At 35.2% G+C, this 15130-nt stretch overlaps 1 protein-coding gene across 1 annotated transcript in view; it reads right to left on the minus strand.

The window, feature by feature from the left end:
• Positions 1-7603: 7603 nt before the first annotated feature.
• The window catches only part of LOC141432016 (facilitated trehalose transporter Tret1-like), a 36120-nt gene continuing 28593 nt past the window's right edge, over positions 7604-15130 (minus strand). The window contains exons 5-9 of the mRNA XM_074093374.1: positions 12843-12984; positions 12174-12350; positions 10655-10846; positions 9434-9617; positions 7604-8325 (exon numbers count right to left, since the gene is read on the minus strand). Coding sequence (XP_073949475.1) covers positions 8143-8325; positions 9434-9617; positions 10655-10846; positions 12174-12350; positions 12843-12984 — 878 coding nt within the window. The 3' untranslated portion in view covers positions 7604-8142. The remainder of the gene's footprint in view (positions 8326-9433; positions 9618-10654; positions 10847-12173; positions 12351-12842; positions 12985-15130) is intronic.

A 15130-nucleotide genomic window follows, 5' to 3' on the forward strand; every position in this document is an offset into this window, starting at 1 on the left:
TGGTAGCCCACCGTACTGTTGAACTTTGCCGTCATCCAGAACTGCTTCGTTAGGTTTACTTACTAATATCGATATAACTGCTGAAGCAGATGAATAATTGTAGAAAAAAAGTCAAATATCCTATAAACTTTCTGCAGGGATAAATCCGCCTTTGTACTTAACACTTTACTTTTATTTATGTAACCTTTTTTTTCCTTTTTGTACAATAAAGAGTATAAACAAACAAACAAACAAACTAACTTTCTTTATTCTAAAAATATTGGGTTAATTTGACTGAACAACCCTATAAAAGATTTTCGACGGAATTTTTGATTCCAAATGTAGTCAGTAGGCACGTCTTTAATGTGGTAATACTTTAAACATCGATCATATCATCAAGAGAAACATTTGCCAACCACAATTAAAAATCCTAAAAACATGATACACCGAGTAGCAAACATCCTAATATCTCAAGATTCAAATTTAAAAAATTAGTAGGATAAAAGTTTCTGTGATCAAAACGTTAACTTTGCTTTGCTAACATCATCAACCATTGTCAGTCCTTGAATAAACTGCAAAATTATCACGTCAGTGGCGACTGTGTCATCAATTACAACGGTATCCAGCGCCGTGATTGGCCTCATATGCTGGTGTCGTCCTCGCTCGTTAGTGTCGTGACTGAATGGCGCAAGGAACCCTAGGGCTGGGAATATTGGGACTAAATAAATAATGTGATGGTGATCAATACCGGATTGTAATACACTTAGACTTAAATATTGAAGATTTTATTCACATTCACAGATGGCATTCGACCATTATTAAGCGAGAGCGGTATGTCCAGGAGCCCCAGGAATGATGCGAAACGGTTTATTTAGTTTTTGCTAAGTGTTTTTTTTTTGTAATACCTAAATGTCGTGAATGTGTTTCTTTCTGTCTTTCTTTGTGCTTAGTTTAAATAACGTTCTTTTTTTTCTTTAATATGTTCACAATTGTGATGATTTATAATATGTTAATGAACTAGTTCTAGATCATTTTCATCACGTCCTTTATCTCGATCGTTTCATTTCTTTGAAATAGAAAAGGATGACATTTGACAGCCCTACGGTTTCGTCCAGCAAAGACGCCTCCGACTAACACCTCGGAGAAGATCGTGCGCCGGCATCACCTTTCTAGACGTTCTAGATCACACGCTATCATACATTGTAAATCATCCATCCATATACTAATACTAATATTATAAATGTGAAAGTGTGTGTTTGTGTGTTTGTCCGTCTCTCACGTCGAAACGGAGCGACGGATTGACGTGATTTTTGGAATAGAGATAGTTTATGGGCCAGAGAGTGACTTAGACTACACGCGTGTCCTTCATATATTATAATTTATAAAGCAAATGAATTTTTGAGAACAGGATATTGGCAAAATCCCAAAATTTTAATTCGACTGATAATCTGACTGATTCGCAATATTGTAATAAGACATTAGAGCCTTAGATTGTGTATAAAATGGGGTCCCTTCGACACCCATAATTTTATTGTTTTGATTTTCGATAGTCAGAACTTGGTAACCATATTATTTTTGGTCAAAATAATCAATAGTCATAATCGTTGTTAGCTATAACGCGAAATACTCGTAAATATAATGATTAAGTAGAATAATGTTACATGCTATACTAAACAAAAGTCATAAAATTCATCAGCATTATATCAAAAGGCATACCGTTTATTTTTCATAAATATTGTAGGTCATATTTTTATATTTACTGTTATTATTCATTCCATTTTATTCTCTAATGTTTTAAAGGAATAATTTTAAAATTCAGATATAATACATGACATACATTAAAACATTAGAAAGTTAGAACTGTGACTCCTTTTAAAAAGGACCAGTTGACAAAAAAGCAGGTTAGGTTAGGTTAGGACTGCGACCCTTACAAAAACAGTTGCCAGAAAAGTAGGTCAGGTTAAGTTAGAACTGTGACTCCTTACAAAAAGTACCAACTGACAGAAAAGTTGGTTAGGTTATGTTAGAACTGCGACCCCTTACAAAAAAATAGCTGCCAGAAAAGTAGGTTAGGTTAGGTTAAAACTGTGACCCCTTACAAAAAGTACCAGCTGACAGAAATGCGTTATGTCAAATAATAATATTCCTTTTGAATTTCAACCTTTCAATACAATCACCACAGTAAATGTTGACTGATAACGGTATGAAATTCAATAGTTATGAGTAATGAAAGGGGGTGAAAGAAAATTATCACTATTGAAATTATGACCAAAGATAATATGACGAGCAACGATTATGACAAACAACGGTATGGATATACCAAATCGAAAGTTTAACGTTATGGGAGTCAATATAGACCCGTATAAAATGTTACAACATAGTTAGGTCGAACCACACTTTCACCTAAAGCTAAAGTTATCTATATTGCACTCACTAAGCAAATGTAATGAGCTGCAAGCATTTTTTCATGATAAACGACTACACTAATTGGCATTGTTCACTTTTTTTTACTACTCTTTTTTATCTTATTTTCTTAAAATATAGATAATGTCAAGATACTAATTTGAATATAATCCTGGCATAAAATGGCATACCTAGTTAAATTCAAATACGACGTCTCGTAAATTATACATGGCGGCTGAAACCAAGTTAGAGGCCAAGTAAAATAATATTGAAAAAAAAACCGGCCAAGAGCGAAGGTTTTATACGGAACTTTCCATAGTTTAGGTATATTTTATACCTTAGGCTGCTATTTACTCTTAAACTACTAATAATTCTCAAGCAAGCTTTACCGTTATAGTTTTCCTTGAAAGTTTGATATACTTACTACCATCATGATTTTTTTCAAATTTTTACACCCACCGGTTTAGATTTTAGAGGGGCGGGGGGGAGGCTCGATTTTAATGAAAATGTGCACTATAAAGTTGAATATTTCGCAAACAAATCGCTGAATCGAAAAATCGTCTTGCCAAACCCCTAATTTAAAAAGACCTATCCAATGATACCCAACACTATAGGGTTAGATGAGAAAAAAAATCACCCCCACTTTACGTTTAGTATTTTATTGTACCATTTTGTCGGTATAGTTTACATATATATCCGTGAAAAATTACAGCTGAGCAAAGCCGCGGACGGACGGACAGACAGACAGACATGGCGAAACTATAAGGGTTCCGTTTTTGCCGTTTTGGCTCCGGAACCCTAAAAACGAACTAGTTGTCAATCTCAATAGATGCTAACTGTCCGTGTCACATTCAATCGGATATTATTTTGAGAAAGAGTAGAGATAAACAGATAGGTTAGTCTGAAAAGAATCATATTATGCCTATTGAATAACGGGAACTATATTTTCTGTCACTTAAATTTAGATTTGTCACTAAACTGCGATACCCTAATTATTAAATCTATCCCTAAGAAATATATTGGTCATCAAATTAATCAAATCTGTCTCTAAGTATCTAAGTATAAAATAATAGGTCTGTCATCTAATAAATAGATCAGTTCCTTAATTAGATGTTTCTGCCTATTCTACTAAGTGTTAAGTAGAAGTGCGACCCTCGGTGCGCGAGCCGAGCAAGCGAAGCGAGCGTGTCGCGACAGTGGCCGGCGAAGTGCCAGACAAGAATATTTTTTGCTAATACTTGTATGATGAATATAAATGTTTGTAGTAGGTACTTGAGTCTTGGATGTTTGTATGTATTTAAGTATATATATGTATGTATGTCTACCCGTTGCTTAGCACCCATAGAACAAACTTTGCTTAGTTTGGATCTGGGTCAATTGGTGTAATTTGTGTGAAGATATTATTACTATTATTTAATTCATTATCGTCAAATTTCAGTTCAACTATTTGATGATCAATATTATTGTCCAGTGATTATAATTTAATTTTTAGGAAGCGATTTCTATATTGTTTGGTGATTTAGTTTTAGTGACACATCTATTATTTTGGAACAAATATTATTTATTAGGTCGCCGAAAACACATTTATTAGGTGATCAATAAAATTATACCCTTGAATACCTCTCTGCGAATTGTATACAAACTATGATACAATTTTATTTGAATTCATGTAGATGGTGTTTCAATAATAATAATAAAATCATTGATTGCCACAGAAAATAAGAGAGGACTACACAAATAAAAACTAAAAACTAGCTTTACTACCTATTAGGCTCATGACATAATAATAAAAATATCATTAAAATTTACCAGCAGTAAATTTAGTAGTTAAAGCGATTTTCAGAATTAACTATTTTTTTTTTCTATAATTGGAACAGTTAAGCTACGGCGTCTTTCTGTAAACATCCATTTCAACGCACTGAACGATCTTTCTACGTCGGTAGTTGTAATAGGCGCGAGTAGGGACTTAATCTCTCCAGGTTCATATTATAATGACTTATTTCTTTCATTTATATAATATTATGTTTTAATGTTATTTTTTTTAATTACTCATTAGGCAGAAACCTGCTAGAATACATTCTGTTTTCTATGTCAATACCTAAAATGTCAATACCTTTGGCTAATGTCAAACATGTATGTGATAACTGGCTGACATCAATGCGTCCTGAGGGGATAGTACGAAATTCGAAAATTGAAGTTCGTGTCGTTCCATCCCTCTCACTCTTGTATTAATATAAGCGTCATTAAAGTAATATAAGCGTCAGCGGGACGGCAAGACACGAAGATCGAATTTTGCACTTCGTAATACGGGCCCTGCGTGACAGATACCATAGATAAACCTAGATACTTATGGATTTACTTTTCAGGTAAAGGGATTCATCCCTTAAAGAAAAATACGAAGGTCAAAGTAAGGTCAAACATTCTTTTGCCTATATATTCGTAACCCTTAAGTATTTTTGGATCAGAATATGACAAAATTGTTCAAAAACCCTATCCCTCGAAAGAGTGCGTCTCAGAGATATAACTACAAAATATCTAATTAATTTCATATTAATAACGTTCACAAGATATAATAAACGTTAGCTATAACAGCAAAAATATAATTTTTAACGTATAACGCTTAAATTAAATAACGTTATTTTTATTTAACTTTAATTTGTATAAGATTTATATGGACTAATTTCTTTTAACATAACATAAATTAGGTATATCACTCATGATATATAGTAATATGTGTAAATGTTAAATTATGTGGCGGCGAGCGAGCGAAGCGAGCGAGCATGACGAAACTGGGCCGACGCGACTTGGATAGGTTAGGTTCAGCTACGCTACGCTTCGCTCCCGCCTTAGCCTTCGATGTTAGGTTTTATTTAACAGACGGGAAAAAAATAATGGCTTGCTTGATTGTTTGCTTGCACCAAAGTTTTTAATTAATTATAATTTTTAAAGCTTAGGTGTTATAAACATTATATGCTTTGATCGTTATATCAATTGATATTACATAACAACGTTATACTAAAGGAGTTTATATAAAGTGAGCGTATATATTATGAATATTATATAATAAGTTCTTATATCTCGTATTACTTACCCCCCTCGACATAGTTTTCGAATCAGGGTACATTGGTAAAATATGAACAATGCCAATTGTCTTGCTTCTCCGATAAAACATAATAAATATACCTACAAAACAAGGGAAAGCCAGGTATATTATTATAGGGTTAGGGTATATTAGTATAGTATAGGGTTGTTTCATATGACCCTCCGCGAAGTAACGCCTGAATCAATCAATGATGTCTAAATTCCGTGTACAAGCAGCATTAACATACAGCAAAATAAATATCTGATACGACTCTATTTCTACGGCCAGTAGGACGTGTCAGATATTTTTGTTCGCGCCGCTGTAGTAGATATTAATGCAGGTGACTGTAGGTACCTTGTCGCTCTGTAATTGGAAATTGAGGCCCTTGCTACTTAATAAGCTTAATTGGACTAGTGAATACGCGTATTAATTGATATTAGGATCATTGTAAAATAAAGGTAAGTGGATTTAAGCATTTTTTTCTTATTTGTGTACATGGAACTCATCATCAGCTAGAAGACGTCCACTGTTGAATAAAAGACTCCCCTTTATAACGGAATGATTACCGACAACTCGCCATTTGCATCCACCGGTTGCGCCGGTCGCCTGCCTACCCAATGGGACCCCTGCTAATTGTACTTGAAACGACGACTTGGTATTACAAAAATAATTTTAGCGATTTTTGCGTTTTTTTTTTGCATTTGTGGTACCTATTAATATTATTATATAAGGTGCTTACCGTTCGTTATTCTCATACATATTTGGCAGGCGCAAACATTCAGATACAAGAAGGACCCGACTAGTAACAGATCAGCAGCATTAACTCGCCAATTTTTAGGACATACTCGTACTCAGCCTAAATTGGAGTCCACCAGACATTCCATTTTGTGTACCTATACTTGTGTACCGTTAATTAGAGAAGTTTACAATTTTAGAAAGGGAGCTTGTAGCTAATATTAATTAATTTTCTTTCATAAATACGTAACTAACACTTAGGTACCTACTTCATTATTTCAGAAACCTAAGGCAACACTTCCACCAGAGCTGAACGATGGTCATGCCTAATAACTTTTCGGTGCGCCATTAAGTAGGTACAGTCACCTGCATTAATATCTGCAACAGTGGAGCGTGCAATAATATCTGACACGTCCTACCAGCCGTAGAAGTAGAGTCGTATTAGATAAATAAATAAATATGCACGCTTTGTTCTTGGTGGTGGTGGTGATTTTGCCAGCCTCGATCAGAATTCATAATATTTTTCTTGCACATTGCTTACCTACCTCGTACATCTCTAGTAGATGCGTAGCCAAAACTATGGTTAAATAATACACGTTTTTGTTTCTTGAAATCATTTTAATTTTAATAACAAAAACTCTCAACTTGTTTATAAACGTTAGAGATCCGTGCACTAAATTCATAGACAGCTCCTGAATTGTATAAAACTTTTAGGGCTGCTTTTATTATTATTTATTATTACCTATAACCCAGCCACATATGCGTTGCCCTTCGGAATAAGAGATAATATATCATAAGATAATATATAGATACGGCTTTCTAAAACTTTTCTCAATACTCTCATAGGATCTCGTGTCCGCGTCTTCAGATATTGAAAGTTGACCTTTATGAACCCATATGGAATATCTGCCAAATTTGTATGTCTCTAGCTCCAGAGGTTTAGAGATTGAGTGCAAAAAGTAATGGGTAATTTGGGATAGCCATACATAATAGGTACCTATAAATAGGTATATGTCATTGCCATAGGACTTATGGCATGTCAACTGTGAGTCCCGGTAAAGTAAAACGCAATATACAGCCACGTCACGAGAATCCAAATCACGAGAGCTAGAGATTTGACATTTGGCAGATTAAATTTATATAGAAATTAAAGCTCTACAATTTCGTAATAAATGCAAGTAATAATAATCATCAAAACTATAGGAAGTGACATAGGTACTTAGGACGCCGACACAAAATGTGAGACTTTTGAAACAAGTTTTAGAATTAGTTATTCGTTCTCATTCTGAAATTCACTCTAATAGGTTACTTATACATAAGTATTCGTTCACTAAAACAAAATAATTTAAGTGCATAAATATGAAACGTGTACTCGTATATTGCTAAGCAAACAATTAATATAGGAATAGGTAATCTGTAGAGTAAAATGTGCGAAGAAAACTCTTTTTATTAATATAATAAGTATCTATTGATAATGTGTTTTTTCAATTCAGGAGCTATACTTATGTAAAAAATAGCTTTTATTTAAGCACAATCTTCTTAACATCTCAATTCCTTAAATCTAAATTATCACAGTTCTACTTTATTGCTACTAGGTATTGCCTAAGCAAGACTAATTCAATCTACCTAAAGATAGTAAAATATGGCGCATTTCATGCAGTTAGTTTAAATACTTACCTAACTATTTGACCATGTTACAGAATTAAAATAAATCAATGCATGATATTTTATCATAACGACAATGAAAATATTGTTTTGTAGTTATGTAAGTATTTTAGGTAAATGAGAAAGTGAGTGATGAAGGATAATAAAATGATCACATCCACCCACACCAATATCATTGGAATAAGAAAAGAATTCCCTCATTTCTTGAACTTAACTTCCTCAACCTAATTTCTCAAGCGAAACGTGTCGACTAATTTTTGTAGGTAATTGCATCCTATTTACGATATCGTAGATATCTTTTGTAATTTCATTTTATTGGATTTCTTTTCACCACGGAAATGCTGCTCAATCTCCGCCAGGGATTTGCCCTTAGTTTCTGGCACCATGAAGAGGACGAAGAAGAATGCTATTGCGCAGAAACACGCGTACATCCAGAAAGTGCCGGCAGATGTCAGCACCGTCTGTAAAACAATTTATTTTATTATTACATTTTTACGTTTTCTTAGTGGACTTTTCTTACAATGTTGTATGAAATTATATTATGTCGTTGCAATTTTGAAATTACAGTGTACTAACGTACCTACGCATAATCAGAACGCAATCAGCACAATTAACCTGCGTTTCTCACAAGTGATATGCTTAAGTGAAGCTTAAAAATGAAATGAGGAACAGGTAGGTAGGTACATCAAATTTTACTGTGTGTTTACGTACATATGTGGTATCATGACGTCAATTTGTCTAATAAAAATAAGCAAAACTATGATATTGCCTTACTTACAAGGAAAAGACAGTAAAGAGTAGATTTTAACGAGGATGCCATTTTCTTTATAACCGTCATATTTTGACGTAAAATTGCTGAATATAACTGTCAAATACGAAAATTGAATTTATCTTTCATCGTTTTCAGCTTTTTTTTTCAGATTTCATGGGTGAGCCCTACATACCCCTGTTGACCCAAACATAAGGCATATTTTATTTTATTTTGAGAACCATAAAAAAGGCAAGGATAGATTTATTTATCGACTTTTCCGGTATTTTTCTCAAAAACGACTAAAGCAATTTCGATACGATTTTCCCCATTATATTTAATCAATACACAGCGGTATTTTTTTTCTTTTTACAGCGTATATTTACATATTGAAAGACGGAAAGAAAGAAAAAAGAAAATTAACATTCACAAAGACACAAATACAACAAAATGTAATTAATTAAACTTAATTTATTAGTACCGAATCCGGTCACCACGTTACAGGCCCAGCCTAGTTGGGACCAACAGATATTTGTAACCCGATAGTATGTGTTGTTTCTTGTATAAACAATTTTTATTTTTATAATTAAATAGAAGAAAAAAACAACACCAATAAAACAAAAAAAAATGAAAATACAGGCATGATGTATTTCGGCCGCTGACTCAGCTTTATGCTGAGGCGTTAGATTAGACGCCTGCAGTGCAGATTTTTTGTCAGAAGCGTTAACTCTCGGAATGATAAGTATGATAACAAATATACTAAACTTATCCATTCGTAAATAAAATTAAGAAATAAAAACAGATTACAAATTGTAACTAACCTCAAGAGCGTGGAAGGACTTGATGACGGTGAACATGGAGAGCAGGTTGACGGCGCTGGCCATAGCAGACAGTTGCGAGCGGTAGTGCTGCGGGAACAGCTCGCCCAGCAGCAGGAATGGCAGCCCACCGAAGCCGAGGGAGAAGCCCACCATAAACACCACTAAGCTGGCTACTGGCAGGTACCTACGATACACAATTATAACAGATTGTACAAGTGCATAAAATGCGCCCGTGATGTTCATATCCACCCAAGCCGCAGGCGAGGGTTGTTAGTTAAATTGAGAGTAATAAGTGTTTTATAAATCAGTTATACACTCCGTTTTTTTTTCTTCATTACGTTAGTGTTTACTATTACTGTGTAATACTCGTATCCTCGCAATTTTCGCATTTTTCAGACACTGCTATAATATATACATATTATTAAATTATTATCAGAATTGTCTAGTTTTGTTAATTTATTAATATAATAATGAATTATTTAAAAAAAGGATGGTAGTAAGTATATCAAACTTACAAGGAAAGCTATAACGGTTAAGTTTTCTTGAGAATTATTAGTAGTTTAAGAGTAAATAGCAGCCTAAGATATGAAATATACCTAAACTTCGAATATTCCGTACAAAATACGAAATCCTTAGAAAAATATTACTTAATTTTTGCGTAATGGCTACGGAACTCTATTTCGGGCGAGTCCGACACGCTCTTGGCCGCTTTTTATATATTGTGTCCGCAATAGCTTTAGGTTCATTAAATCAATTGAAATTGTAGCAATTTAAATGGCACCTAACATCTGCACAAAAATCGTCCCTTTCAGCAAACAAAATATTTTGCCTAAACATTTTCTGAAAAATCGATAATCATGCCTAATTAAATTATCATTTTATTTCACAAAATTTGATGAGACAAGTCTGAATAAAACGTTTTACCTTTGGGAGATATTCGTCTTAATTAGAAAAAATAAGGCAGAGACTTATTTTACTGAAAGTAAAGTTCAAATAATATGAAAAGCTTTTGTCTATTTCATTCAGACATAATAGCCTAGCCATGCCGAATGCTGTAGTTCCAAATAAGTGGTCCCCATTGCGAATATGAAGTCACGTGTCATTTTCCTAAAAAGCAGTCACAGACTGCAGACTCACTATGGATGGTCGTAACAACTAGCCAACCGAGGTCTGAGCGTGCTACCCCTCAAACTGCTGTACCAAAGTCACATTTGAACTTACCCAAGCCACGCAGAATGCTGCAGCTCCAAATAGTAAGCGGTGCCCATTGCGAACATAGAAACACACATGACGGCACCAGAGAGCAGCAGCAGCGGCCGCCGCCCTGCGCGATCCACCAGCATCGTGCTCACTCCGTTACAGACCAGTTGTACCACGCCCACTATGATCGTAGCCACCATCGGGTCCAGTGTGCTACCTGGGTATACCGATACATAAATTGAAAACCATTGTAGCTTTAACTTGCTTGACATGACGTCAAAAAGTATCCTCCCTCTCGCGCAAAGATATTGACAGAAAAGCTTTGCAAAAAAATAACCGTTCAAAAGTGCGTTTCGGGCAAAAGTTTTGATCGACTGTTCCCACAACTACAGACCTACTAAGCTGTGATAGCTTCACATTTATGTTCGTTATATTATTACTTAATATTCAGGTTTTTTTAGATATTTGACGCTAATGGTTTAGCTTGAACTGAGGAGAAACACTTGACTAAGGTCCTTTAAAGCTTACATTTTTCAAATCCAATTACCATTTTGCATGCATAAATCGAAAATAATCTCAGCAAACCTACAATATTTAAAAAAACTCATGATATGTTACTTTCTATATTATAAGTTTAGAGGAAACACACATTCCTACTTTAGGTGTATGAAGTAGGTGTACCTAAAACAAAAAGTTTCAAAATTTGATTTTACTGCTTTTTCCGCGTGGTTAATACATAATTACCAGCTGTTGCTCACGACTTCGTCCGCGTACAAATATGAAAAATAGTTTACGTCCTATTCTCAGACCTACCAATTAAACACAAAAAAAATCATAAAAATCGGTCAAGTCTTTTCGGAGGAGCTTGGTCACACTCACAAACATTGTGACTCGAAAATTTTATATATTAGATGTATGTATATCCATAAAAATGCAGCTTCCTAGCGTTAGGTCTTTAAGCTATAGACGATTGAACGGACATGACGAAACCATTATGGTTTCTTTGTCGGCCTATGAAACCCTAAAAATTGAATTTAAAGGCAATAGTTGCGAAAAAGTAACCGTTAAACATTTTCAATCTTCAATGCGATAATCTATTTTTTTAAACATATTACTATGTAATTACCTGGTTGATTAACTTATTCCTCAGAACCTAGATATTATGTAATATTTACCAACTGTGATAATTTGAAACAAATGATTACCTATTAACCCAAAATTGCGGATAAATTTAAGAATTTGGCGACTTTTGAAGTTTGCTTGATAATTATTAGTAGTTTAATAGTAAACAGCAGCCTAAGGTACAAAATATACCTAAACTTGCAAGATTCCGTACACAATACGTAATCCTTAGAAAAATATTGATTGATTTTTTCGTAATTGCTACGGAACCCTGTATTAGGCGTGTCCGACACGCTCTTGGCCGGTTTTATCCATAATTTGTAGGTTAGGGCCCCGGTCCGCGGCACCGCCTAGCCTAGCGCTCGAAAAGCTGCTCCACTATAAATACTAACCGTTCATTAAGGAACATGTTGTGTACCTACCTGCACTTTCAAAGATTTCAACAGTGAAAAATATGACCGCGTCAATGCCACTGAATTGTTGAAAGAAAAGCAGTGCGAACCCTACTATGAGGGGTTTGATCACTGACGATGAGCAGAACACCTCCCGCGTGAACAGGCTGGGTGGAGCGGCGGGCGCAGCAGCATCTGATTTTCTGCAATAGGTAGAAAGAAACTAAACTAAATAATAGGTCGTATGCTCTATGTTGACGATGTCATTGTTTCGCTATCTCCTGCTAGAATAGGAACGTCCCAGAAGGAGAAAGCGAAATAATTTAATTGAAAGCAAAACTTACATGACTGGCCTAATGCAAATATATATTTATGAATAAAAATAATTTGTAGAAATGTATGTTCGTGCTCTCACTGTGGTCACTTCAGAACAGCTGTCCATATTTGTTTGACTCTTGTTTTGGTAATATGGCCTACTTAATTGTCACGAGAAGGTTTTTGTGAAAGAAAATGTTTAAAAAATTATATAAGAGACAGAACATGATTGCAAAGTAGATTTAGACTCGTTTTTATTTGTCTCAAAAAAGTATACATGTGCGAAGGCGTGTATTAAACAACCTTAGTTCTGCAGAAAAAACAACATATTTTTTACTTTAAATAAAAGATGTGTAATCAATCACTAATCAGTTACTTACTCAGGTACTTCGTCGTCCTTAACAACGGCAACGGCGCGGGACGAGAGCTGCAGCCACTTGAGGGAAGCCGTGGCATCCAGCCCCTTGCCTTCCAGCCATACTGGAGACTCCGGTAGAGGCAGGAGGAGTACAAACAACGCACCTGCAGCCATAATACAGAACCCAAACTGATAATGGAATATACATAATATAGGTAGGTACTAAATATAGTGGTCTCGGCGCCGAATATAATTTCGTCCCTTTCGGTGTCGAAACCCTTGGTTCGTGGGGCCCAGGAGCACTAAGCCTCTTCAAAGAGGCTTATATACATGCCACCGGAGACCGAAGAGCTGGCAGTTACCTCGCTCAAAGAATTAGCCTAGCGATTTCAACGCGGAAATGCTGCCAGCATCTTCGGCACAATGCCGCAGGGGCCTTTTTAGGGTTCCGGAGTCAAAATGGCAAAAACGGAACCCTTATAGTTTCGCCATGTGTGTCTGTCTGTCTGTCCGTCCGTCCGCGGTTTTGCTCAGGGACTATCAATGCTATAAAGCTGTAATTTTGCACGGATATATATATATGTAAACTATGCCAACAAAATGGTACAGTAAAAAATTAAAAAAAAAAATTTTTTTAGGGTACCTACCTCCCATGGACACAAAGTGGGGGTGATTTTTTTTTCGCATCCACCCTATAGTGTGGGGTATCGTTGGATAGGTCCTTTAAAACCATTAGGGGTTTACTAAGACGAATTTTCGTTTTTTTTGCGAATTATTCAACTTTAAAGTGCAAATTTTCATGAAAATCGAGCCCCCTCCTCTCTGTAAAATCTAAACCAGTGGGTGGAAAAATATGAAAAAATTCAGGATGGTAGTAAGTACATCAAACTTTCAAGGAAAACTATAACGGCTAAGTTTGCTTGAGAGTTATCAGTAGTTTAAGAGTAAATAGCAGCCTAAGGTATAAAATATACCTAAACTTGGAAGACTCCGTATAAAATACGAAATCCTTGGAAAAATATTACTTAATTTATTTGTAATGACTACGGAACCCTATTTTGGGCGTGTCCGACACGCTCTTGGCCGGTTTTTTTGTTCTACTACCGATTTGTAATCATAATCATCTTCGCATTTTTTTTCCTCATTTTTTGTTCATAATTTTTTAGTTAAACGAACGCCACTCATGACATATACTTACCTATCATATTTTTAAGGTTACGTAATCCGCATCTCATTAGACAAATACGGAACTCGCTGTCCGTCCGTCCATCTATCGATACTCTTTTTCTCAGGAACGCGTGGAAGTATCAAGCTGAAATTAATATACTTAGATCTGCTACCCCATGAAGCAGTGAAGAAATGAAACTTCTAAATAGATCAACGCAAACAAAAGATACGTTATTACGTGATTAGGTAATCATTGAAAAAGGTGTTTCCGTACAAATTGCTGTAACCAAAAAAGTTCTAGAAACTTTAAATTTGGTCTGGTCAGGTCTGGTCATTTGGTAACTATTATAATCTTAGCTCGGACAGGTCATCGCAAAAACAGATATGGAAATGGAACAAGATTCAATAGACGTGATTATGATTATCTATAGCGTATATTATCGTAATTTAACATTTGATCTTTTTTAGTATGTCATATTTGGTCTAACTGGCATTCCTGAAACAGTTTTGTGACAGTTGAAATAAGTAAAATTATTTGCTTGTGGTTATTTCTAAATATTAAAAAAAATGTGAATTTAGAAACGGTTAATAAGTGGATTATGGTTAATTTTGGGTTACTGTAATAAAATGTAATTAATTTTGTTCTATTACCATCAGGCCGCTTGTAGACGTCCGTTGTTTTCACCGGACAATTTAACGGACCGTTCTTTTTGCCGGGATTACGGTGTATGGCTTACAATGAATGTGTGTAGATGCACCGGACACTTGTCCGGTGACTAGCCATACAACACCGCAAGTCCGGCCAAAACACGGTCTATCGTCCAGTGAAACAACGGACGTCTACAAGCGGCCTCGTGCGGTTGGTTGGCGATGCATGGGAAAAGTCTGAAAATCTTGTTTTTAAGTGTGTCTGTTTATGTCAATAACCAATCGAAAATGACCTCAAACCGCGTACATTTTGCTTAAGAGCATGACTTATGTAAAAAACCGGCCAAGAGCGTGTCGGACATGCCCGAAATAGGGTTCCGTAGCCATTACGAAAAAATTAAGTAAGTAATATTCTTCTAAGGATTTCGTATTTTATACGGAATCTTCCATAGTTTTGGTATATTTTATACCTTAAGCTTCTATTTACTCTTAAAC

The sequence above is a fragment of the Choristoneura fumiferana genome, chromosome 10 (genome assembly GCF_025370935.1).
Source record: "Choristoneura fumiferana chromosome 10, NRCan_CFum_1, whole genome shotgun sequence".
Lineage (NCBI taxonomy): Eukaryota > Metazoa > Arthropoda > Insecta > Lepidoptera > Tortricidae > Choristoneura > Choristoneura fumiferana.